General features: G+C 46.0%; 2 protein-coding genes and 1 non-coding gene across 7 annotated transcripts; all 3 read left to right on the top strand.

Moving 5' to 3' along the window:
• The first annotated feature begins 1,054 nt into the window (after positions 1-1,054).
• On the top strand, positions 1,055-8,582 carry nexmifb (neurite extension and migration factor b). Its single transcript, XM_048231924.1, has one exon. The coding sequence runs from the start codon at positions 1,091-1,093 to the stop codon at positions 4,955-4,957; it is 3,867 nt and encodes a 1,288-aa protein (XP_048087881.1). The 5' UTR covers positions 1,055-1,090; the 3' UTR covers positions 4,958-8,582.
• Positions 8,583-10,996: 2,414 nt separating this feature from the next.
• Positions 10,997-22,063, top strand: rlim (ring finger protein, LIM domain interacting). 5 transcript variants are annotated; one of them, XM_048231711.1, is made up of 4 exons: positions 10,997-11,162; positions 12,880-13,079; positions 15,064-15,240; positions 18,082-22,063. In XM_048231711.1, exons 2-4 carry the CDS (start codon positions 12,911-12,913, stop codon positions 20,154-20,156), a joined length of 2,421 nt encoding a protein of 806 aa, XP_048087668.1. In that variant the 5' UTR covers positions 10,997-11,162; positions 12,880-12,910; the 3' UTR covers positions 20,157-22,063. The 5 variants fall into 5 exon arrangements, with proteins under 5 accessions (XP_048087668.1, XP_048087673.1, XP_048087671.1 ...); XM_048231716.1 differs by lacking the exon at positions 10,997-11,162 and adding an exon at positions 11,305-11,528; XM_048231714.1 differs by lacking the exon at positions 10,997-11,162 and adding an exon at positions 11,550-11,641.
• Positions 17,298-17,364, top strand: LOC125286994. The gene has a single exon (XR_007192273.1). It is a non-coding gene; the product is annotated as a small nucleolar RNA SNORD42 (small nucleolar RNA).
• Positions 22,064-27,221: the final 5,158 nt, after the last annotated feature.

Here is a 27,221-nt window from a genome sequence, read left to right as displayed (position 1 = left end):
TAAGTAAGATCAGACTACTGCTCGGGCCCTTACCTGCCTGTTTGCTTGCAGCATCTCATCCGTGCTGTTTCCCTCGTGAGAGAGAGAGACGCCGCCTAATGTGACAGCTTGATGCGGCTAAAGCAGGCAGCTGTGGCTGTTATTGGTTATACTGTTGCGAGCATATGGGCCTGTCTTTTCCCGTGCGGATGCGCAGTACCTGCCTCAGTCGCAGCAGGGTAATTATGCAAAGCAAACACCGGCGTTGCCTTCCGTAACCCGGCTTCCATCTTTTTAATTTTCCCCCTTCTCATTATACCACCCCCCCCTCCCCATCCCTCTCAGTCTCTCTCTGTCTCTGTCTCCCCCTCTCCCCTCCCTTTCCTCCCCCTCCTGCACCCACAGCTGACAACATTAAATAATTAGTCAATATTACCCAGGAAGAGAAAGGAAATCCAAAGGGAAGAGCCATTATTTGCACAGTTGTAGGTTGTATAGATAATTTATAAGAAGGGTGTGGGGATGGGGGGGAGAAATGACTTTCAATAATCGTTAAAATGGGGGGATGGTTGGTTTATTGGTTGGTTGGTTTTTGTTGGTGGGGGTTGTGAAGGGGCGGGTTGGTTGGTGTGCTGGTGCATCTGTACCTCTCTGATGTGTGTGTTTGTTTGTGCTTTGTGCAGGATGTGGTGAACAGGACAGCAGTGCGAAGCCTCGGGGAGCTGAATTTATCGTCTGTGACGCCAACGCCGCTGCTGCTGCAGATGCCGCTCTCTTCTCCCCCCCCTCGGCTGCCCGTCTGAGCATCGCCCACCGCGGACGGACTGACTGGACCCGGACGGACGCAGAACACCCCTGACAGCTGCTAAACATCATAGCACAGGACAGCAGAGCACAGCACCGGCAGCCCACCCCACCAGCGAGCCCGGCCGATGCGTCCCCTGCCCACGCCCTCTCGCCCGCCACCACCAGCCTTTGGGTCTCCGAGGCTGTGGTGATCCCCAGGTGCCATCCAAAGGACAGCTGCCAAGACCCTTCTTCCCCCTATCATCAGCCCCCTCCCCCTGCCGCCTCCCCTCCACCACCACCACCACCGTCCATCCCTGGAGCCATGGAGCCCACAGCGGCCATCTCAGTCCTGGGGGAGGACTGCCTCCTTCCCCAGAGCCGCTCCTGTCTTGGCTGCTTTATCGAGACGAAGGACGGCACCATCCCCTCCGACTCCGAGCCCGGGGTCAGCCTCAAGATGGCCGACGCCTGCCGGGGCGAGTACGACGCCTGCCCCATTGCGGACATCGGCATGCAGTGCATGAGCAGCGGTGAAGTGGCCGGCTACGGGGACCAGCTGCTCTCCGACCAGCTGCTGAGCTTCCCTCTGCCCAAGCCCATGCCCGTAGACAAAAAGGCAGATGACAGAACGACAGACAGTGACACGGATGACCCAGCAACCAAAAACCTGTACGATGGTCTGCTCCTCGACAAGTGCAACGGGGAGGAGGTGCTTCTGGCCAACACGACCCAGGACTGGGGCTACATCGAGTCCTTCATCAGCGAGAGCAAGATCGAGCTGCTGGACCTATGCTCTAAGAACGATCTGTCCGTAAACCTCTTCTCCGAGGAGGACGTCGACAACTACATGTTTGACGATGACGATGACGACTCCACGCTGAGCAGCGACGTGTGTTCCCTGAAGATCCGCTACGAGTCCTTCCAGGACAACATGCGCGAGAAGACCAACGTGCTCCAGGAGGAGACCCAGTTCAACTTCTTCCCCAGCGTCCTCGTCAACTGCCCCAAAAAGGAGGACGGCCCTGGGCGGAGAGGGGCCAAGGAGCTCCCTCGAAGGCCTGGGGACGAAGAGGAGGAGGAGGAGGAAGACCTCTGCCTGTCGGATGAGGGTGAGGGTAAAGCTGAGAGATGCACCAGCCCAGGAGAGGGCTGCTCTCCAGACTACAGCCCCAAGATGGATTACTTTGTGGACTCCAGCGACTCGGCGGAGGATTCGGGGGATTACAGCGATGACAGTTCCTACACCGGCTCCTCGGTGGAAGCGTTCCCGGACGGAAAGCCCAAGCGACAGCTTGGAAGGAAGGGCGGCGGGGCGTCCAACCACCCGAATTACGGGCTGAGGGCCAAGAGAAAAGTGCGATACAGCGACGACTACCTGTACGACGTGGACTCCATCGAGAGCGAGAGGAGTGCTGCCGAGAAGCGCGACAAGCAGGCTCCGGGCCAAAAGGAGGAACGAGATGACGACTGGTGCCCCAAGAAGCGACGGAAGTCGTCCCGCAAAGAGCCACCCGTCATAATCAAGTACATCATTATCAACAGGTTTAAGGGAGAGAAGCACATGTCTGTTAAGCTGTTCAAAATTGATCCAACAGTCACGACTGTGAGCTTAGACACAGAGGCAATGAGCAAATATGAAAAGCTGGCTCCTCTGAAGCATTTCTGGCAGGAGCAACAGCGGGAGCGAGAGGAGCAGCTTAAGCTGGCTCTGCGAGATAAACCCAATTTCCATCCAAACGGTCGCCACCGACCCTTTAGTTCCAGTCCCCCGAAGAGGAAATACAAGTTTGCAAACAGATTTAGGATTCAGAGGATTCAAACTGTGGAGCAATCTCCCACGAGGCAGGGTTCCTCAGCCTCTGTGAGCGAAGAGGGCAGCGGCGTGAAAGACGGTGCCGTGCCGGTAGGAATCCCATTACCGCTTTCGGCACCGGGCGGCACGGGCTCATTAGACACCGGCGACATCACGTACACCACCACGCCGAAGAGCAGATCTCAGCAGCAGCGGGAAGAGAAGAGGATTGGCAACAAAATTGTGCGCATCCGCAAATTCAAAAGCGAGGCCAGGCTGCAGAGCAGGAAACTGCAGCGGGCGGGGGTAGGGGAGGAGGGGAGCGGGATGAGCTCGGCTCCTCTTCCTCCTCCTCCTCCTCCTCCACCGACACAGCAGCGGCACGCCGCAGACTCCTCCACAGGCGTTGAGGAAGCAGAGTCGACCTCTGCACAGGCCCCACACAGACTAGTGGAGGGCCAGGTCATGGATGCAGGTGACACGTTCACTTTCACGCCCTCCGACCTCTGCACCCCCACAGCCAATGACAAACCCACTCCCCCCGCCACCGAGGCAGTGGGCGATGGCGATGTGCCCGTCATCCCCGGAGGTTACCTCCAGACGCTCCTCGATGGCTCCGATTCCTCCAGCAGCGCCAGCATCGCCTACTTCCCCCAGCAGACGTCCCAGCAGTACCCGGTGCTGGGCCTGTCGGTGGAGGAGAAGCAGTTCTCCTCTCTGCAGCTGGCCCAGAGCTGTGTTCTTTCACCGCCCTCTGAGTCGGAGCTCCAGCAGTCGCCCCAGAACTGCCCCAGCTTCACCCAGATGTGGCCGTCCCAGCTGTGCCACAATCAGCAGTTCGTGCCGGACATCCCCGAGACCCCCATCCTACCCGACGGCTTCCCCAAGACCCTGCCGGTGCCCGTGTCCGCGGAAGACATGACCGCCGTGACCGGCTACAGCCAGGTGAGCCTGGAAGGCGACCGAGTGCTGTACGAGAAGAACTACCTGCCCGAGCAGCCGATGGCGCCCGCGGACGGTGACTTCCAGGCGTGCCAAGTGCCCTGTGTGGACGGGCAGCTGCAGTTCCAGCGGGGGACGCTCAACACTGACCACGGGCGGCTCACCAGCTTCGACTCTATGGGCTCTCTGTCCGGGGCCTCCAGCAACTACAGCTCCATGAGCATGAAGTCGTGCGAGAAGGAGGGGACCGGCGGTGGGGCCAGCGAGGAGGACGCGTCGGGCGAGACCTTCCTGGCCCACTGCAGCCCCAAGGTGGTCATCCAGCAGAGCGTGGAGGCCATCACGCCCTTGCGGGAGTCCACCGACCTACTGGACATCTCTAACTTCACCCCGGATAAGTTCCGCCACACGTCCCTGTCTGAGCTCTCCCCGCCCGAAACGCCCAACCTGTCCCCGCAAGTGAAGGGCAGAGAGATGAAGATCGCCGGTGGCAAAGCCCTCGAGTACCAGGATGTTGGCGACGACATGTCGTGGAACTGTAACATGATGGAGCAGTCGGACCACGTGGCAGCTGCCGCCTACACAGGCGACAACCATCAGTTTCAGATGCACATTTTTAACACCAACGGAGCTACCGGTGGCATCGTGCCGGACGACAAAGGCACGGGTGTGGTGGACTTCGAGGCACAAGCTGGTGAGGTGGTGGGCTGTGGGGCAGTGAAGGGCACAAAGTCGAAGAAGAGAAATGGGGGCAAGCAAGCAGCAGGAGAAGGGGTGAAGAAAGTCCGGGCCCCGAAAGCGGCCAAGGCGGAAAAGGCCAAAGTGCCGCGTCAGAACTCACGGTCGTCCAAAAAGCTCAAAGCCCACCTGGAGGAGAAGGCCGGGAAAGGGAAAGTGGGCACGTCAAATCAGGCGGCCGGGGACTGGCCCGGTGTGAGCTGGCCAGACGGAAACAGTCACGCCAACGTCGACGACCAGCGTGAGTTTGAGGAGCCGTCCAACATCCTGTCCAACATTGTGTCCGGCATGGCAGAGGTCCAGCGGTTCATGATGGCCTCCATCGAGCCGCTGTGGGGGCCCACATCCAGCGTGTGCGCCGCCCCAGACGCCAACACCCTCAAGCTGAAGACCCTCAAGATCCTGGCCGGCACGACCCCTGACCCTAAGAAGAAGGGAGCGACGGGGGCCGGGGGCAAGGGCCGAAAGGCCGGGGGCAAGGGGGCCAAAAACCAGGCCAAATTTAACCCTTTCTTCCCTCAGCTCGCTCTGGGCTGCAACATGTTCGATAAACCCAACCTCTGCATACCTGGTATCAACGGACCAGCGCACAAAAAGATGTACCGTCACAAAACCAGTGCAAAGTTCCCCCGCATCGAGAACATTAAGGGGAAGCGAGCCGATCGAGAACCCAGTAAGGACATAGCACTGATGGCCTCCTTTGAAAAGCTGAGGTAATATTTTGTAACTACGTAGCTTCTGATGCTCACCCTGCCCTCCCTGCTTTTTGCTCAAACCTAAATCTTCTACTCCCTGAACCCAGATGTACCTGCACAGACTCAATAGCAGAGTTGCATGGAAAACTACACTACCCATAACCCCCCAAACCCTCAATTGCTTTTTTTTGTTTGCCCCCGAAGAGGACTCATATCTTGCATGACAAACTTACTTGTACTTGCAAACTACCTATTGTGTGCTTGTGTGAAGCTTGATTGAGATTTAAAAATTTACCATGGCTGCATTTTCTTCTTGCTTTCGCTGTTTTTTCCTGCCTTTGCTGTTTTATTATTGTTGGTCTGGAGGAAAAAAACACCCCTTGAGAAACAATTTTGTTTTTCTTTTTTGTTTTCTTTTTTTAATGAGCAAAACCTGCTGTCTGCTGCCCTCAATAACGTAACAACAATATCTTCCTATCTTGAAACATGTAGCTATTTGAAAAAAAAAAAAAAAAAAAAAAAAAAAACAGACTCCTAAGTGAAATGTCCGCTCCACATTTGTTTTTGTATGCAGAAAATGGACGCCCCCTTCTTGCCGTCTCCCTCATACTGCCTGGCATAAAGCACGGTGGGAATGTTCCACTTCCTGTGCTGAGGCCGACGTCTGCTTCTGTGTGACCAAGGCGTCATAAAAAAAATGCATTATGGGACCATATACCATATTGATGACATATCAGATAAACATTTTGTCCTAATCTTTAAACTGTTGGAATGATTAATTTCTTTGTGTTCGGTATTATGACCTTATATGCTTTTACCTGTTTTTTGTTTTCTTTTGAAGAACTGGTGTCTTAAAAGTATATTCAGTCATTTGATTATTTTAAGTCTTAATTCTTTGTTCTCAGTGTCAATGTACAGAAATGCACTATTTGCATATAAGGAGAAAATACTGACTTCTAAAAGTTAATGTGCCAAATGTAAAGTTGCTGTGTACACATTTCTAATGACCAATATGAACATAGGCTTTTCATATCTCTACTTTGTGTCACAATGAAGAAGAAAAAAAAATCACTTTTATTGTCTTAGCTTTTGGAGAGCTGACATTCCAGAGTTTTGTCCTTTTTTTGTTTTCTTTTGATTTGGAGTATTTGGACCCCGACTGTAGAAACGCACCTGCAGCTGACAGTGGTACACACCACGCAACCAAAACCACAAAGCCCTCTGGACATTTGTCACCGCTCCGTTTGCCAAATTTAGTTTTACCTCAGCATTGCAGTGGCTTTGTGAAAAGGAAATGAGAATCTGAAAAAAGACTCAACTGAAACAAGAGGCTTCAAGAAAATAACAAGGATCTTATACATGTTGTTTTGCCAAGGCAGAGAAGGCACATTATCTGAATGAATGGTGAAGCCATGGCACCACTGACAATGAGCTATAGCTTCTTGGTGGAGATCCCCAAACATCTGTCACTCGAATGGATTCATCCACTGCACAGTCAGTGTGGATATACTGATATGGAAACAAGGTACAATTGCGCCTCTGGCTTCTGCTCATACCTCACCAGGTAATATCTGTTACTAATGGTCTCTGCAGTAATTTGTATCACACCTGTCATACCTGGCTTCACAAAGGACCCAGAGACCTAACCCATTTTCTTGTACTCATTCATTCCTTTATCACCACATCATTGGTATTTATGTCTAATCCAACGTAACTGAATGAAAGACAATACTTACTCTAGCCTGTATCATCAGAGGATTCTGCACTAGGTTGCCTTTAATCTAGATTATCTTTTAAGATTTTTTTTTTTTTATGTGCTGTTAACAGGGTGAGCCTTTGAAGCTCTGCATGAAAATTAGACTCACTAGATGCCATGATGACAGACGGAGTGTAACTGTGTTGAAAACATTGACATTTTTTTGTATTCAGATTCAGTTAAACTATGTCGATTGCTTTTTCAACAATGTGCACCCATGAACTGTGCCAAACAGCAAGATATTTGAATGCATTTACAACCTATAATCATTTTGATAATTGATCAAACACTGTTCTCTCAGAAACTGCAATCGAGTTTTTAAATTTTGCTTGCTCATTAATGCATGTTTTTGAAGTTGTTCAGTTTCCTCAGCAGATTGAATGGGAAAAAAGCAAAAAAGATGCATGAAATTCAAAATGGCTTTGGGTTTTTTCGCTGTTTTTGGGGTGTGTTTTGCTGTAAATTGTATTCCTTCTTGTTTTTGCCTATCGCTCTCACTTACAGTAACAGCATGCTAACTCTCAGGCCTCTGTTCCATTCATGTACACAATTCTCCCTCTCTCTCTCTCTCTCTCTCTCGTGCTCTCTCTCCATGGACTGGCAGCATCTTCTAATACCAGCTACATCTCTCTTTCTCTCTCTTGCTCTCTCCCTCTCTCTCTGACACACACACACAACACATTGGTTTTGTTTCACCTTTGTCTCATTTCACGGATGGCCTTGGGTGTTGGCCAAAGAGAGCCAGATAAAAAATCAAAGAGGCAGAGGTAGGCTAGAATGGACATTTCCAGAACAGTCCGTGCCCAGCCGGCCTTGTGTACCGTGGCTTGGCTTGTGAGCAGTAGATCTATCTCTGCCCCACCTCTCTGAGCTCTCTCTATATCAGGCCATGTCTGGAATCAGGAGAGGCCATGGACAAAAAGGAACCCGCACACTGGACCTGGTGGTCCAACTGTCTGCCTTCTCTCATCTCTGCCTATATGGTCGACTGAATGTACTTCTACATGTTTTTTGTACAATGTGCCACTGTTAAGCTGCCTCTTCTAAACGGTGCTAAGAAAGCAAACTGAAAACTCTCCCCTCACCTCTCACAGAGATAACAAAATAGGAATTGCAGAAGAGAGAAAAAAATGCCACCCTCCTCATGAATGTATATGATATTGTTATGTTTGATGTATTCATGCCATGATTATTTGACATTGATTGGGATTACTTTATGCATTTTTTTGTTGAAAAGAATATTGAGCTTTATAAATATTGTCCAGAGTTGTTAACAGAGGGATTCTTAAAGAGCTCTTGACATTACAAAATATTGTATATTTTTCTGTGTGCCAATTTGTAACATATTTTGTAAGTGTCTATTTTTCTTAGAAAGTGCTGTGAAGTATTTGTGTGTGTATGTGTGTGTGTGCGCGCGTGTGAATGTGTGTTTGTGTGTTTGTATGTGTGTGTGTATGTGGGAGTGTGTGAAAGTAACCTTTTTTGGGCCTTGGCAGGCTGTAAAAAGGATGTACAATGACAAGTTCCTGGTTTTAAAAACCAAAATATAAAAGTGAATTACGGCATACAAAAAAACTACATTTTGTCGGGAGTTTTGTAATAAGACTTTGATCTTGTCGTGAGAGTGTGTGTTGTGTTACTGTGACAAACAGAAATAAGCAAGCAAACAAAACATGGAGAAAAAATGACTTAAATTTGTGATCTATTGCTGTTTTATAGATTTTCATGTAAATTATTCTAGTATTATTTTGTTTTTGTTGTAACTGTTGCAAAAGTTTTAAATATTTGTGATCAAGCCTGTATGGTGATAATGTACTATTGGTAACTTGCTGAGTTTTGTAATAATGTTTATGGAGTAAATATACAAATTAAAATGAGATTTTGAATGCTACCTCCAATTCCCTGTGTCATTTTTTCTCCTTTCTGCACATCTCTACTCCTGACAATGACATTTAGCCTGATTATATTACGCTGCAAAGGAAGACAACTCCCTGTGTAGGTCTGTCCCAGTGCAATTGACATGCTTCATTATCACTTCTGGCAAGCATTTTAGAAAGCCCTGCACATCGGCTTCAGCTGTGGCACCAAGGGGGCACAAACCAGAACATGACACCTGTGCCAGTGAAGAGGGCAAGCCACGGGTCTTAGCACTCAGACACACATAACCCACTGCCATGGCTAAATCCTGGTAGCCTCTGGGGAAATCTATGTGAAATGCCACTGTCTGGTGAGAGGAGGGGTGTGGGTATATGAGCTGAACCAACCACACTGGGCGGTGCAACCATATCCGGTAGCGCCAGGGCAATGACCCGGTGTACCCTCAAGAAAGAATAACTCATTGTGATGTCTGTGACAGAGACTGACAGTTTTCACTTGTTAAGGCTAATCCATACCAATAAAGGGACTGTTTACCCCAGTGTGATGTGCCAATGCAATGCATCAAGTTCACAATTTCAGCCCATAACTTCACGTTTGACGGGGGACACACAATTAATTTAATAGCCTATCTCTGCATCCATTGGTAGCCAAATGTCTCCCCATTAGTGTTGTGTGTGGATGTTTATTTGTTAATATCCTACTCAGCTGTAAGGTCGGGCTTTTCCTGGAAGCACCGCACATCAATTCTGGATTGCTGGCCACAACCACAGAGGTAGAAAGTAGGGAGACAGGAAATGGTAACGACACTTTTTGCCTTCTGTGTAGAGGTTTTAAACTTGTTGACATAATTTACGGCAAATTGATTAAAATCTCTGCAATACCACAGACCATGTTAAATGATGTTTCTAATGGGGTGTTGTGTAGCACTGAATTGTAACATGCTAGGGTAAGCAGACAACATAAGTAGGCTAAAAACGGGGGGCACCATGCAATATCCTTCAAAACAAGGTCTATTGACATCTCACACACAATCTCGCTATCTCTTTCTCTCTTTCGATCTCTGACCAAAACTTAAATTCACTTTCTGTTTGACTGAGGAGTGTAGAGTAGTGTGTGTGTGTGTGTATGTGTCATATGTGGGTGTGCGTGTGTCTATACGTCTGAGTAGTTGAGACGTGTACAGTTAAAACACCTTAAATATCTTGCATGTGCAGCAAGCCCAAGTGTTCTTCGATCAGGGAAAATTTGAATGACAAATGCATCTCTGGTCCCAAAGATATTGGCAGTTTTTTCCCAAAGTAAGATTTTCACTTCACATGTACCTTCCACAATGAATAGCTCATTAGCCTTATGTGACTGCTAAACGTGACTTCTATTATTACAAACGTTATTCTGTGCCATAAAACTGGCACTTTCATGACATTGTGTCACAAGGTCATTACAAAATTTAGAGAAATGTCCAAGGTGGTCAATGGGGTACAATTGAGACACAATGTATTGTTAATGTGTTTTATTGTAATGTTGCATTTGCAGGCTACTGTTTGCAATATCTGTTCATGTGTTAAATATTTTGTTCCTGTTTTATTTCTATTTAACCAATGCTAATTTAAATAGAAGGAAATTAAAACATGTTGCCCAATTGTTTTTATTATTATTTTTATTATTTTTATTATTATTATTATTATTATTATTATTATATTTTTGCAATGAATGTTTTGTCAACTTTACAGCATTAAGAATGGGTGTCTCATGTGTACTGTCTCAACTGTACCCCATATGGATAAAGTTGAGACAAAAATGGACATTATGTTTATGAGCTAACTGTGGAAAATATAATGGATATTATTGATTGATAATAGGTTTGTATGCAAGCCAAAGAAAATATAATGTGAAAAATAACTTCTTTTCAGTATGTAGTTTTTGTGTGCTGGTGGATTTCCTGAATTTCCCCTTGGGGATCAATAAAGTATCTATCTATCTATCTATCTATCTATCTATCTAAAAAAGTGTGTAAGGTTTAACGAAATACAGTGTCAGTGTGTGTGTGTGTGGTGTGTGTGTGTGTGTGTGTGTGTGTGTGTGTGTGTGTCAAATGAATGTTGGTAACCCTGCAGTGCAGACTTGGAGGGCAGCCCAGAGAGGGCATATTTTACCCACACTTCCTATGGCTTCGAATGCCAAATGGCTCCATAGAAAGTTTTCAATGACTGAGGTCTCAGTATCAATAGGCTATTGTCAGCCTTCAACATTTTCTTGGTGGTTTTAAACATAGAAAAATTAAAGATATGCTAGCAGGCTATATAGCATCCCACGGCACGTCACCTCTGTCAGAAACTGTTTAGCATATTGGTTGAAAAAATCACGTTCCGCACTGATATACAATGTCCCAGTTTAAACCCCAGGACACACGGGGGCTCTGTGGGCACTGTTTACAGTATGTGCCATTTACGCACTTCCGGTTTCCGCTTCCAGTTTCAGTCCACTGTACAATAATGAAGAAAATGGAACCTTGAAACCAAACACATTTGTTGAAGACAAAAGGAAAAAAAAAAAAACATCTCAACATCACGACCAAGACACACTATTTCATCAGGTAAACCCGATGTGAACGTTGGTTAAATGTTAGCAGCATGTATGTTATAATTCTATGTTTTATGTTTCAGGTAATGTTAGCTAGCAATCCACTGCAGGTTAGTGATTAGCAAGCTCGTTTCCATCGTAAAATGGCTAACCTTTCGCCAGCGTTAGCTAACGTTAAGGGCACCGATGCTTAACGTCAGTAGCCAGTGAAATGTATCTGACCGAATGTTTATTGGAGGTTTTTGTACATTAAGAATATCTAATAATACACTAAGGAACCAAGCATTCACTTTGGATTTGACCAAGTTAGCTATCTACAGGTCCGGTAACGTTAGATCGTTAGCTAAAGTTGTCTGACGCTGTGCTAAATGACAAGCAGGTAAACATCCTTGTTTTCTAGTCGTAAGGCTAACGTTAAGTAAAGATAGTGACCCTCCTGTATTCTGCAACTTGTGCCATTTTCCTCACTTAACTCAGACGCTGGCTGCCGAGGTAACGTACTGTAACGTTGACATTATTTTTTGATTAAGCTTGTGTTCGTGAATAACTAAACGAAACATATGGCTAGCTAGTGTTCGCTAACGTTAGCTAACGTCACTATCGTTAACGTTACTCTGTTGCTGGTGACAAAGCTCGCGTCAATACAGATAAAAGTTTCCAAGCGTTTAGTTACAATCTAAATATAATACAAAATACTGTTTTAATTAGGGTAAAAATATAAGTTATTCGAATTAAAATGTCATGTTCAGACTGTCTGATTTAATTGGATTAGCTGCTTACTAAGGATTTAGCTGTAGTTTAGCTGGCGGCTAAATTACTCAGAAGCTAACTTAGCCTGTGATGCCATTTTGTTTCCCCCTAACGTTAACGTTAATTGTCACTAACCTGGAAGACGGCTCACAAGTCTATGTAAACTTTAGCTTGATGAAATGGAAGGGTTTAAGGCTGTATTTGGGTAGATTGCAAGCTGTTTTTATTTTTCGTGCATCCGTTCTGCAAAACGTCGTACAGGTTATATTAATAATACCTTCCATTTTACTTCAAAAGGATGTAAACAAAGCATACTACGACAAGAACTTGTCTCATGATAACGTTAATTAGCCAGCTAGCTTATCAGCTAATATAGCCTACTGGTTATCAGGTAGTGCTACCCATGGAACATGAATGACGTTAGCGGGATGTCCACTGTGGGCATGACGCAGTTTGTTCCCTTGTCATCAGTCGATGTTTAGGTGAATCTTTTACTATGTACTTGTTTTCGTAACTTGTTTGATAGGCAAGACTATCCATTGCAGTCCTACGTTCGCTTTCATCCTTCTACAATCATGTTGTTATAACAGTTAACGTTATGCAATGCCCCGAGTAGCCTACTTCCAAGGTAACGTTACCAAAGATTAGCAGTCAGCTAGCCAAGCCATAAATCGCTTAGCATTAGCCGACTAGCTGAGGTCAGATACCGTATGTTTCTTTTGTCATAGCGCATAAATGTAATTACCATATCCCATGGAGCGTCAACGTATGATGTTAGAGTAAGAGGCATGTTAGGTCATGACATTTCACATCAGATGCCCCTTCGCAGATTCATAGTAACGTTATTTCATTTCTTTTTCGAGTTTGGCCTGCATTAGTTGGCTATCATTCTTGCATGGATATAGCTCATTGTACCCTTCTTAATTCGCAATTTGTGGTGAATGTGTAGTAGCGTTAATTGTAACATTCCGCTTTCACAGCTGGTCGTGAAACGTCCTTTGAGTGACGATCATGGAGGGCTCGGACAATGCAGAACAAGGTGGCAGCGATCAGTCGGATTCCCAACGGAGACGTCAGCTGGCCCGCCTGGACAGGGAGGAGGCCTTCTATCAGTTTGTCAACAACCTCAGTGAAGAGGACTACCGATTAATGAGGGACAACAACCTTCTGGGCAACCCCGGTAAGTCTTTGATTGAACTTTTATTTACAACTGAATGAAATATGTTGCTTCATGGGCTGGCTTGTTTTAGTAGAGACTGCCTGCAAGTGAAGGTTTAGGCACAAGCTCAAGTTTAATGTGAATTCTATCCCTTATTTATACAGGCTCATACATCATGTGTCACACAAAGCATATTGCTCAAATGCATTAGAGCAATGCAATCTTAAATCCCATTTCTGCTGTTATATATCAAGGATGAAAAACAAAACACTGACACTATGGAGGAAACCTATCCAAGAGTTAGGCCTAGTTTACAAGAGTGGATGACTCAAATGATTAAGGTGTGCACACATTGGAAAGCTCCTGTTTTGTGGTAGGGGTGTAAAAACATACTTGTTAAAATGGGTAAGGAGGATTATGGAATAAAAGCAGAATCAGACGTTCCGTTGTCTGCTCTAGTCCATCACAAAAGTGCTTAAAGAAAGTTATATGACGGGCTCAAAAAAAGTAACATGAGAGGATTAATTTAGAAGTACCTCGTTAAATTATCCATTTAGATATATGTAATCCTTCTCTCAAAGTCTGTTTAATGCTCTGGTAAAAACTGTATGAAAACTACAGTTTGAGGATAAACTGAATGGCTTGTTTTCAGTCAAACACGTCTTACTGTATGTTTAATTAGTTCAGACAAGCATATTTCTTTTTACTACCATCTGTGGTGCATTTATAATGCAAACTTTTGCCACAGCAGCTGTAGTAAGTCTGCCTCTTGTCATTGTCAGTTTGGAATGACCAGCGCATATGTTTGTGCTAAAGTGAGCTTGAACCAACCACATCCAAATTGTCCTCATGAATATTTTGGGTTATGTAGACTGAATTTAGTGATCTCTCACCTGATTCTGAACAGAGGTGGAGACATTCAGGTTCAGGAGGTGAAGGCATTTCAGTGACTTTTATTTCTTATCCCCTACACTTGTACACTGCAGCAGCGCGTTGCATTCAGTTATTCGTCTTCCTTTTTATGAAAGACCTCTCTTGGTATCCTAAATGGTAAAACCCAGATAAGCTGACGACAAAGTATAACTGATCCAAAGGTTATGAACCTGGTCATTTTACCTGGCTCTGAACCTGGTCCTTTCCACCTCTGGTTCTGGGCGGTGTTTGGATGCTACGCACGTGTGTAAAGCCGGCGACCCCCTGAAGAACCCTCCCCTTCCTGCTCCCTCTCTGTTCCGGAACAGTGGAATAGGAAGGCATGTTATTTTGGAGCGTTGCCCCTGACAGGAGACGGAATACTATGGTGGGACAGGGCCTGTCCTGGTAAGTGCAGTGATTTTCAGTACTGTCAGTTTTCAGTAAGTGCAGTGGTTTTCAGTACTGTAGGATGTTTTTTTTTTTTTGTTGGTACAGCTTTATAAACAGCTGTAGTCTGTCAATCAGCTCACCACAAGTCCCCAGTTTTTTGTGTGTGTCTCAAGCCTTTCAAGAATGGTGAGGAAATGTTTGATAATCAACATCCAATTTGGTGAAAGTGTTATGTACTGACTGATCTCCTCTGCGCTCCTCTGATGGGTTTTTCCCAATGCAAGAATGCATCCATGACATGAGGCATACAGTACCTTACGTTTTCAATAAAAAAGATTACGCAATTGAAGGTGTGGCCTTTTTTCCTCTCTCCTTATCCTCAGTGTTCTACAGTTGCCTACAGTTGCCTTGTGTGTGATGCTGGTGATATTTTAAATGTGGATATAATACATGACTTGTATTTTTCATTTTAGGAAGCATTTCTATGCATTTGTTAAGATTGCTTTGTATTTTCCTCAAAAGACAAATTAGGCCTAATTTGTTACCCTAGCAACCCATTTTATGGAGATTTTTTTGTTGTCGCGGGGGTCGTCTATAGCTGAGCCGTGTCCCGGTGCAGTTGTATGAAGTCATGGATGAGCGGAATGATGTTTTGCGTATGCAGCCAGGCTCAGTGACAGTGAGGGTTTGTCTCGGACAGGTGAGATCACAGAGGAGGAGCTGCTGACCCGCCTGCAGCAGGCGAAGGATGGTGGGCAGCGTGCGGCCACAGGCGCTGGCGCCAGCCCCAGCCCCAGCGCCAGCCCCAGTGCCAACGCAGGTGCCAACGCAACTGCCAACACAAGTGGCAGTGAAGCACGCAGGCCTGAGGCCTCTGGTGAGTAAAGCTACAGCTAGCACCCCTTATGCAGAATGTAAATGATGAGATAGATAGATGGATAGATAGATAGATAGATACTTTATTGATCCCCAAGGGGAAATTCAAAAGTAAATAGTATGTTTTGGTATATTAGGGAACACTGTGGAGTATGAAGTTCTGTCAATCATTCGAAAGAGTTGACGGTTAATATTCAAATTTGCAGTGGTCTTTTAATTTTGAATGTGACTCAACTCATTCGCATGCATGCATTCGCAGCAACTGTAGGATCATGGGCGTCGGAGCCATTTTACGTCCCACCCCCTTTTTAAAATTGTTAGTTTGGACCCCCCCACTTTTGCCGTGCGAAATACCAGTGCTGTTTTCAGCATCTGTTTAGTGCTTCATTGTAATTTTCATTGGATTCTGTCATTTGCGCGTAAATTGCTCGTAAGCTTTTTTTTTGTTACACGCATTCTCCCATTCCGCTTCTCACACACACACAGCGACAAGCGCCAAATCCCCCGCAGTGTTGAAGAGATCAGTCGTCCCCCTCACTTTTGATAAGGAAAAAAGCCTTATAGGTATAAATAAATAATAACCTATAGGTTTACGCTAGGCCCACGGTTGTCAAACTGGGGTATGCGTACCCCCAGTGGTACGTGTACTGATTTCAGGGGGTACGCGAAAAAAGATCAAAGTCATATGTCTTTTCAAATGTTTTCTCTATCCCATGTTGGTAACTTAACTTCCGCATTTGCACTGCACATTAAAAACGTATTTTCTCCGCATTAACAAAATATTCGAGAGTGGAGACGGAGAGGGTAAATTAGTGAACGTGCTTGCAGATTCAAACGTGCTTGCAGATTCAAACGTGCGCTCTTCCTCCAAGAAGAGGCGAGTCGGAGCTCAAACACGCGACAGCACTTTACCTCGGGAAAGCCACCTTGCCTAGATTAAAAAAGTTAAAGCAGATAGGCTACACACCTTCCAAAATCGCCTGTTTTCCGTTGTATGTTGACAGCTGCTGGACTGGACGGTGGAAGAATAACGATTTTTTTTAAACTCTCAATTACTGTAACTGTGTGTCACCCTGGCGTTCGTTAGGACCGTACCACTGGAGGAGGGACCGCTCATAAACTCCACTTAATTGTTGCAAATATAGACTAGATATAGTTGCGACTTCCGAACATTTTTTGTGAGTGCTACTTTGTTAATATTTGGGGAAACTGCGAGTAAGGGGCTGCGACCGTTCTACATATAGGCTGCTGAAGCGCCGCGAGGGCGCAGCAAACGAACTTCAGAAACAATATTTAAGCTCACGTCATTCAGACTGGCACAAAAAGTTAACGGCCCACCGGGAATCCTCCCGAAGCTCCCGATAGCCACTCATTGCATTCAAAGCATTAAATAACTTAATTTAACAGATATTGCAACTGCATGGTTAACTATACCATGAGGTTAATAAAGCTGGTTCCGAATTAGTCATTGAATTAATAGTTTTTTTTTGTTATATAGAACAAAAAAATTTGTATTGTTATATATCTAAATAACCTGTTAAAATGTACCAGAATTCAGGAAATTGCATCTAGTCCAAAAAACAAATTCTGGGGGAGGACCCCCCATACCCCCCGCTGAAATGTCCCACCCACTTTCAGAATGCCTCCGACGCCCATGTCTAGGATGACCTCAGAAAAATGTGCAGTGGTCTGTTTTTAATTTTTTCCAGAGCTGTACATTGATCGGTCAGTTGTTGGACTCCTGTATGAATTTATGTATTCAAAGGAACCACTGATGCCAGTCAATTGAAACTCTCTTAGTTGTTCTGCAGCCTGAAGTTTCATGAGCGAAATAAGCAATCAATGTCATGGCTGGGAATTTCTATTTGATCGATCACCTGACAAAATGATAAAGCACATTTATGTTTTTGTTCAGTCGTGGAATTCTTTAAAAACAGACTTGCTGTAGGCTACTGGTCTAGTCAGGAACCTGGAAAATTGTAACACCTTTTGACAGGATTAGAGAATGAAAAGCATCTGCTAACAAAATTACACATTACAAAGGAAGAGAATGTGTCTGTGCATATGATGTGAATTTTATATCGACTGAATACGTATGATGTATTCAAAGGAACCACTGATGCCAGACAATCCATATTCACATAGTTATTCATTAGTGGGAATATCAGGTGTTCTTATTGGTCCTCCACATGCCCATACACCATGAAATGGAGTTTACAGACTGCAAAAACTTGTTTCCTACATTGACTCACCTCACAGGTGACATGACTGCTGTGTCAGCACAGTTATTTACGAAATATTTAATAGGAGTGGTGCTCTCCAGTAGGCATTTGGTTGTGTATTGACACTAGTTGCAGATGATGTATAATTAGATCTGCACTAACTGACAGCTCGGTGTAGTTTCAACTCGTGCAATTGGATTCACATTGGTTGGCTGATTGGCTGATGGAATACCTCAATGTTGGATAAATAAACTTACAGCAGTATCCCCATCACAGTTATTTTGTGATCATGGCTATCTGGTGTAGAGCTTTCCCAATACGATTATATGCCATTGAACTGCAATACTTTTTATGTTTATGGTTCTTTGTCCAAAGCTATTTAAAATGACATTTTACAAGTATCAAAATTAACAGTTTAAAGGAGTCATACAGCCTAAATAAAAATGCAAATATTAGTAATAGAATAAATGAATAATAATAATAATAACTTTTCCTGATTTCTTGTTTTGATATTTGGACCTCTTTCATTTTACTTAAACATATGTTTACACAGTACATGTGTGTGAATCAATATGATCTTTAAAATGAATTGGTGACTAAATTGGTCTGTTCTGTCCCAGGAGACCTTGAGGGCCCTGAGGATCCCTCTAACGGTGATACCCTCCTGGATTGGCTCAACACTGTGCGTCGCACGGGCAACACCACGCGCAGCGGTCACCGCGGCAACCAGTCCTGGCGTGCGGTGAGCCGCACCAACCCGAGCAGCGGGGACTTCCGCTTCAGCCTTGAGATCAACATCAACCGAAACCTGGCGGAGCAGCAGACGCAGACAGAGGCGGCAGAGCAGGCCGCAGGTGGTGCGGCAGCACCGGAGGGGCCCAGTGCTGCCGTCGCTGCCGCCGTCGCCGCCGCCAGTGGAGCAGAGGCCGAGCCAGGAGCAGGCGCCGAGCCAGGAGCAGGGGCCGAGCCTTTAGCAGAGGCCGAGCCAGGAGCAGTCGCCGAGCCTTTAGCAGAGGCCGAGTCTGGAGCAGAGGCAGAGCCTGAAGCTGTGGCCGAGGTAGAGTCTGAGGCCCCTCCTGAGGCCATGGAGCTAGAGGAAGAGCCGGTTGTGGAGGAACTGGCGGTGATCGTGGAGCCGGAGCCGGAGCTCTCGCCACCCGTGACCCGACCTGCCAGCCCGCAGCCCATCCAGGTGCCGGAGTCGGTGCCCTTGCCGATCCCAATTCCGGTTCCCGTGCCGATCCCCATCACCATCCCTTCTCCGCACTTGCAGGCGGCAGCCGTGGCGGCGGCGATGGCGTCGGAGCCCCCCCAGACGCGCCGGGGCGTGGTGCGCCCCCGCAGCCGGAGCCCTGAGCAGCGTCGCACCCGCGCCTGCACCCGCAGCCGCTCCCCGCTCAGCCTGGACCGCATGGACGGCCTTCCCCCCGCACCGCCCATCCCCGAGCCCCCTCTGCCCCCGCCCCCACCCCCGCCCCACATGGAGGGCAGCTCACGCACTCGCCAGCACATCCCCTCCCGCCACATCACGGTGGAGACGACGGACCACCACCACCACCACCACCATCACCACCACCACCAGGCACCCCTGGCTCCCCCGACCTCAATCACTCATGCCCCCGATGCCCCCCCGGCTCCTGCCCAGGAGGAGGAGCCAGCGGGTGGGGAGGCCGGCGCCGGACGCAGGCCCCCCACCATCATGCTGGACCTACAGGTGCGTCGGGTCCGGCCTGGCGAGTACCGCCAGAGAGACAGCATTGCTAACCGCACCCGCTCACGCTCCCAGCCCGCTAGCAACAACAGCAGCAGCAGCAGCAGTAGTAGCAGCAGCAGCAGTAGTAGTAGCAGCAGTGGAGCCAGTAGTGGAACAGGAAGTGGTAGTGGGGCAGGCGGCACCGGTGGTGCCGCGGGCAACAACACCTTCCTGTATGAGACGGAGCAGGGTGGCTTCCGTCGGACATTCTCCCGGTCAGAACGGGCCGGCGTGCGTACCTATGTGAGCACGATCCGCATCCCCATCCGACGCATTTCTGACGCGGGGCTTGGCGAGGCCACCTCCGTGGCCTTGCAGTCGATGATCCGCCACATCATGACGGGCTTCGGCGAGCTAAGCTACTTCATGGACTCCGACTCGGACTCGTCCGACTCGCCCCGGGCCAGCGGGCCCACTACGCCCTCCGATGGCACCACGGCGTCAGTAGCCGGTGCTGCTGCTGCTGCCGCGGCCGTCGCCGCTGCCACGGGTGCCTCTCAGGCCCAAGCTGGTGGCTCGCAGGCCGAGGAGAGGGACAGGGAGGGGGACGACGCGGACTCCCCAGCGGCTGGCGTCGGCGGCGTGGCCCCAGATGGCCGCGGACGGGCCCGGGCCCCGATCAGCCTGGAGGAGACAGGCTCGCTGCCCTTCCTGCGGCTGGCGCACTTCTTCATGCTCAACGACGAGGATGAGGAGCAGCCGCGTGGGCTCACCAAGGAGCAGATCGACAACCTGTCCACTCGCAACTTCGGCGAGAGCGACGCGCTCAAGACGTGCAGCGTGTGCATCACCGAGTACGCACAGGGGCACAAGCTGCGCAAGCTGCCCTGCTCGCATGAGTACCATGTGCACTGCATCGACCGCTGGCTCTCGGAGAACTCCACCTGTCCCATCTGCCGGCGTGCGGTGCTCGCCACCACCAACCGCGAGAGTGTGGTCTGAACGACCCTCCGCGACTCGCGACTCGCCCCTCCGCGACTCGCCACTCCGCTCCGACGACTCCTCCCCCCTCCGCTCCCCTCCTCCCTCCTTCGTCTGTCTCAGACTAACACCACCCTTTATTTTCTCTAAACTCTCTCTCTTGCTGCTTCCCTGAGCCTGGGTAATGTTTGCTACCCAGAGGGCCGGTCTTCTATGATTTTAAAGCAATCAGTCTGCTTATTCTCCCATCTTCAGCAGGGGTTGGTACATCAGTGGGGCGGCCGAGTGGGGGAGACCCACTGAGCTGATGCGAGAATCCAGACCTCAGAATATTCATCAGTCGTCTGTCTTAAAGCATCTTTCAGTGGATGATGTGTTTGCAGGGAGTTGGGGTAGGATACCAAGAGGATGGGGGAAAATTGGGGGAAATGGAATTCCCCAAAAAGGACCACATGTGTTCACAATAAAGGACTCGTAGACGGTTCAGCTCAACTAGTGAAGCGCCCTATCCCTCTACAAGCTACCGGTTACAAGGTGCTGAAGACATTATCCCAGAGAGTCAGAGACTTTGTGTGTTAAAAGGAAATGTGTGTGTGTGTGTGTGTGAGAGAGTGAGTGTGTGTGTGTGTGTGTGTGTGTGTGTAACTTGATTTTTAAGTTAAATATCATTGGAGGGAAAGCAAGCCCAGCTACTTATGTGACACAATAGTGTAAGATTTCGGTGTGCAGTCACAGTACTAACCTTATGGGTAATGTTGCTTCCCTACCAAGTCAACTGTAACTTGAGAGTGCAAAAGTGTTGTATTCACACTTGAGACCAAATGCAATCTAATATTCCCCTGAAATCCATCATCGCAGAGCAGCATCTATTTTATTTTTTAAATATGATTGAATGTCTGGTGGCATGAAGCCAAAAAGGCTTCTTGCAAATGGGGGCATATTTAAAATCATTCCGTCAAAAACTTGTTTTGAAACGTACCCTATAATGAATGTCTCGCCACCAAAAAAATAAAAAATAGAAATGTAGAAAAACACAACTGTTAAGTGTTGAAAGTACTTAAAACCATCAAATGACATTCTGATGAAAATAACAGTGAAGAAACAGGGACATTGCAGACATGTGCCCAAGAGTGTGGCAGTTAGCGCTCAAACGTGTCAGTCTTTCCTCTTAACTCTGTAACTGTTTGCATTTTTTCCCGAGTCTGATGCAACTGCACTCAAGTGGATTGAGAGACGTTACAGCTTCACTTAACTCAAGCTGTACTGGTGCAATATTTACAAACAGGATATGGGGAGGGATAATGGATTCAACAAGAAGATGGGGTGTGGCGTGGGGTATACTAGACCTTTTTTTTTTCTGTCTCTGAATGATTGTTAGACTGTGATTATTCACACGTAAATAAAGAAGTTACTCCGATATGTGAATGGCCTCCTGCTGTGGAATCAGTACCGCTTGGACAGGAGGTTGAAATTAGGCTACATACGTTTTTACATTTTTATACTTGTTCTCACTGAGTTACACATGCAGTTAGTCATTGGCCAGTAGTGTTTTGCTGCGTTGTTGGTGCGCTAAAAAAAAGTCTGTTATTGGCTAACATCTCAGTTAATGGTGAACTTCACTGCTCCAGGTATTTTTGGCAAGTGTTGCTTAGATGTTAAGGGTGTGGTGTGTAATAGTAGATCGTCATCCAACTCGTTACACACAGGAGTCACAGAAAGGGACTAACGCAGTCAGTCACAGACATGTTCTCCTCGGTGGATGGACTGATTGGTGTGGTGTGCCTGATGGTGACCAACTGCATGAAGCATGATCAGGCAATTTTTCCTCATGGGGTGTTGGACCCGCTCATGCGTCGAAGTCGATTAGTTGACGTTACTGACACTTAACCTATGTGAATTGTGTATTAAATAAAAGGCATTCATTGGCATGTTTTATCCTGAACATTATTCATAGACAACTGCAAATTAATTGGCCATTCAAATCAGTAAAAATATTTGAGGTGGTCCATAGCCTTTAGTGTCTACAGTGCATGTAGGCTATGTGAAAAGACACATTGGAGGTTTTAATGCATAAACTGAATTGTAACTTGTCATTTATTATTATTATTATTATTATTATTATTATTATTATTGTATTATTAATGATAAAGTGAACAAACCGTCAAAATTAATTGAGATAAAAAGTTGTTAAATCTACACGATGAGCCACCCATGTGCTACAAGGCAGCAGCAGTTATAAACCACAGATCTATACTCACTTCTAGCTGGACATCTAATTTACTGAGTGACTGAGTGTAGAGGGGGACTATCTGAGACAAGACAACGCTAGGACCATGAGCTGCCTCTCACTGCCCTCGAATCGAACATTTAGGGTAGACCAAATGAACCCCTAACCCCAAGGTGATGTTTTTGGTTGTTGTTGGGTTTTTTTTTTTTTATTTTGTACAACGAACTGCTGCTCCCTGCTTAGGTGAGTTACCAACTCTGAGGTGGGTAGGGGGGCCCATCCTCATGTCTGTGCCCAGGGGCCCAGTGGCTCGTAATCCGTCCATGTGTAGACATGTGTTGTTGGTACACCGTTTCCTCAGGTTTTACCCCAGATATGGTTTTAACTTAAATTATATTGATACTTTACTCCCTGAATAGTCAATAAGAAGTAGAATTAAAAGGTTAAACATTTGCAGAGCCAATTGCCATTTCCTTTTACCGTAAATGCTAGAGTATATGAATGAGAAATAAGCCAATGGAAATTGTTCATGAAATCTTATCCTAACTCAACCCGACTTGATTATTTGACATCACAGTTATTATCATAGAAGTCAATAATTATGGGTACACAAGTCCAATCTCTGTAAACCATTAATAAACTGTATTCCACTGTCCATGTACCCATCCAAGCCCCTGCTATATCGACCGACATCTGCAGTCCGCTTAAAAAAAAAAGATCAGTCATCTGGACCACTTGGTTCTGACTGTGCCCAAAACTATTGATTTTTACACCTCAGTTTTGAGTATGGAGAACAATACCTTTCAGGTAAGTATATTGGGTCATTCCTCTTTAAAAGGTGCTGTTGAGTAAAAGATCTCACTTAGATCCAACAATATGATTTGCTCTTGAGTCTAATGCAACTGCACTGGATCGAGAGTCACTACAGCTTCACTTAACTCAAGCTGTACTGGTGCAGCTCCCGAGCTCAGGCCCAAGTGCTCAGGGGGCCCGGAAGCCCAAACCTTTACAGTCCCTATTCTGTTCTCCACCCCTGATATCTGATTCGGGCCCCTCAGTCAACACCATAGGTCAACACAGGTTGCTGTATATGTGATATGTCTTCAATCGGTGTGCAAGGAAGAAGTGAGCGAGGTACGGATCTTTGGAGATTGGAGAACAAAAGGAGGAATATTAAGGGAGGTACAGTAATGGATATAAAAAGATTGAAAGCAAAGTGTAATGGAGAGAAAGTGGATAGTACTTCCTTACTTTTGGAATTTAAGGACAATGTTTTGCCAGATAAAGTGATGGTGGGATATGTGAGCTTCAGGGTGCGGGAGTATATTCCTTCTCCAACCCAATGCTATAGATGCCAAAGGTATGGACATAAAGCAAAAGTTTGCAAAGGGAAGCAAAGATGTGGGAAATGTGGAGGGGGAGCATGAATATGGGGAATGTGGTGACTGTGTTGAGAGGAAGTGTTGTATGATTATTTTATGGGGGCAGCTGGGTCCAGACTAACTGGTGGGGGTCCTGTAAGTAAAACGGGCAGTTGTAGTTCATGCTGAAGCTGTAAGGGTTGTCAATAAAGAAAGTAGAGACAGGAGATACTGGTAACACAAGTTAGTGATGGAGGTGAAAGCAGAAGGCCAAAGGAGGATGTGTGGTAAGTGGTAAATTGTGGTAAATTGTTCTGATTAAGTAAAAACGAAAACGGCAGAATTAAAAATAATTGTCAAAGCTGCTGCAACATTCCTGAATATGGAAAATCTATCATGGGAAAAGATACAGGGTGAAATGAGTGAACCACCACACCTTCAATAACTTATTGATTTTACAATGTAAGAAGTCTTGTTGCAAATGGGTAAGAGTTAAAAGGTTTTTTATAAATAATTTAGAAAGTAAGCCAGATATAATTTGTGTTCAACATGGCTAAAACAGTCATTAGACCTAGTCATAAAGGAGTATATTAGTGTAAGAAGGGATAGGGTGTAGGGCAGGGGTGGGCAAACTTTTTGGCTCAAGGGCCACACTGGGTTTTGAAAATGGGCCGGCGGGTTCGCATGTTCACGTTAGATCTGCTGCAAAGGAGATAACTAAGAGTTAACTTAGTTTAACATGATGTTATCTCTGTTTAACCGATGGTTCAGGTATGAGGATAGATGTAGTGAGGGCATATGAATCTGCAATAGATTACTTACTTTAGCTACTGACAGTAGCTGAATGCAACTGGGAAGTATTAAGGGAAAGTACCATAGGTAGTGACCATTTTACAATTGCAATTCATATAGGAGTGGAGTTGGTAAGAGAACATGTACAGTAGTGAGAGATGGAAGGTGGATGTTAAAAAAGCTGATTAGGATGAATAGACCCCTGAAGTTCGCCTACAAAAAAACCTACCATCTTTGCCCAAATAAGGAGATCCGGTATCTTGAGATTTTTCCTATGGGAAAATAACATGGGGTTTTGAATTATCTCACCTGTTAAACTCTCGCGGGGACGAAGAAATCGAAAATTCAGACGTTTTGTCCTCTGCCTTCGTGGATACTGTGATCTTCGGTACGTGAAGACGGCACACTTTTATCTTTGATACCCCAGAGCTAACTTACAATTCAACTTGTCATAGGCAGTTAGCTTCAATTAACACCCGGATCTCCTTATATGGGCAAAGATAGCAGCTTTGATTCCTTTTTGTAGGCGAACTTCAGAGGTCTATTTAGAGAGCTTAAATATAGACTGTTGAGTAGATAAAGGTCAAAATGGAGATATTTTATGTAGGGGAACAAAATGGATGCAGCAGTAGAAGTAGCTGTTCCAAAAACTAAACCTAAAAACAGTAGAATTGTGCCATTGTGGTCTATGGACTGTAGTGAATGTATAAAGCATAGAAATGGAGCATTATGAATTGTAAAAAGGACACATCATTTTTAGAGTATGATTGAGTAGCCTACAAGAGTTTGCAAGCAGTTATAGAGACAAACAATAAAGAAGGCTAAACAATATTGGAGGTTTTGTGATTCCATTGGAAGAACCATAGATATATATAGAACACTAGATGCGTTCTGGACGCATCTATATATATCTATGGGAAGAACCACGCCAATACAACAAGTTTGGGGAATGATAAGAAAATGAGCGATAATGGGAGAGAGTTTGAGTATCCAGTGATGATGGATGAGAATTATTTACTAATAGCAGAGACCTTAGTGAAAGTGCACAGTGAAGCAAAATTAGATCAGAAGGAGAGGAAGGGAAGATACTAGGACATACTAAGATACAAATTTACAATGATGGAATTTAATTGTGATTTGAGGAAAGTGGGTAAATCATCGCCAGGAAAAGAAAAGGGTTTGTTACTCAATGCTAGATAATTCTCACTGATAAAGGTAAGGAAGTATTACTGGGTCTTTACAACAAAATATGGGTAGAAGGGGTAGATAATCCCATGCACAAGGAAGGAATCGGTCATCATTCTTATCAGGAAGCCTGGCAAAGATGCTGAAGTGCCTGGTAATTATAGGCCCATTGCCCTTATGTCAGGTGGGAAAGGGAAAGAATGGTAAACGACAGACTGGTATTCTCGTTAGAGACTAAAGAGTTGATACAGAACTATCAGTGTGGATTTAAAATAGTCCATGGGGCAGATGAGATGTCGGTACCACTCAAGGTGGCAAAGATTGCTTATACTTTTTGAAAAGATACATGTCTGTAGTTAACATTTTTGTATGATAACCCTTCTGGAGTCACAGCTAAATTAGTGATATCAGCTGTTAAAGTTACCCTCCCCCATTGAAAAAACACATTTTTGACACAGGTGCCTATCTTGCTATTGGCCTTTGTTAAAGACATATTTGAATAATTGATTTATTATGTTTGGTATCATTTTAAAGAGGACAATCTGAAAAGCTTTCGTTCAAGTCATTTTATGAACACATTGGACAAATACAGCCGACCCTGGAGCTCTTCAAACTTTTAATCACACAAATATTCCTGCCATTCCCTCCTAAATCATCTTTTTTCTTTTAATCCTGTGGCATCAGGCAGAATCAGAATCATTCTGAGGTGCTGATTTTGAACTTTTTTTGAAGAAAGGTAGTTTTGCCAACCTCTGAGGTTTCCTTTGCTATTGGACTCTTGACTTTAATTTATACTCAACCATCTTCTGGGCTTTGTGATTTTGTATTTTATTTTGCTATTGCTGGTTCTGTCAGTACTGTCTGACCACTTGTATTTGATCTGAGCTTCAGACAGTGACAAATGTATGCTTGTTTGTGCGAGGCCAAAACAAGTGCTTGAACATAATTTCTTGTCCATGAAGGAGTTGAGACCAGACCAGGGTCAAACCGGAAACCAAATCTGATCGGGCCAATGAGGGGCTATCAGAATCACTTTGTGCCTGCCTCTCCTCACTCTCTCCAACATCGCTGGGATCAATGCCTCTGGGGGGAAAGCATACAGCAAGGCCTTCGGCCATTCGTGTGCCAGAGCATCCACTCCCAGCAGAGCATCGCTCTCGGTCAGGGAAAACCACTTCACACAGTGTATCGTCTCACGCGAGGCAAAGAGATCGACACGACCTTTCCCGAAGCCCTGTCACACCCACTCCACCACTTGTGGTGAAGATGCCACTCCCAATGTGATAGGGTAGCCTGGTCCTACCAAACTCTTATACATATTTCATAATGTACAGAGAGTCTGGCCACTTTCTATTGCTGAGCATTAACTTTCTTGAATGCGGGTACTCTGTTGAAGTTTAAAGCTATTGGATCTGCCTAGAGCCACTCTGGATCTGCCATAACCAATCGCTAACATTTGGTCGTAACGTATGTCATGCTCAAACTAGCGCACAACCTCAACGTCATCGTTCTCAGCTACTC

Source organism: Alosa alosa, chromosome 21, assembly GCF_017589495.1.
Source record: "Alosa alosa isolate M-15738 ecotype Scorff River chromosome 21, AALO_Geno_1.1, whole genome shotgun sequence".
NCBI lineage: Eukaryota > Metazoa > Chordata > Actinopteri > Clupeiformes > Clupeidae > Alosa > Alosa alosa.
The sequence above is the reverse complement of the archived record's forward strand: the minus strand, read 5'-3'. Positions and strand labels throughout refer to the sequence as shown.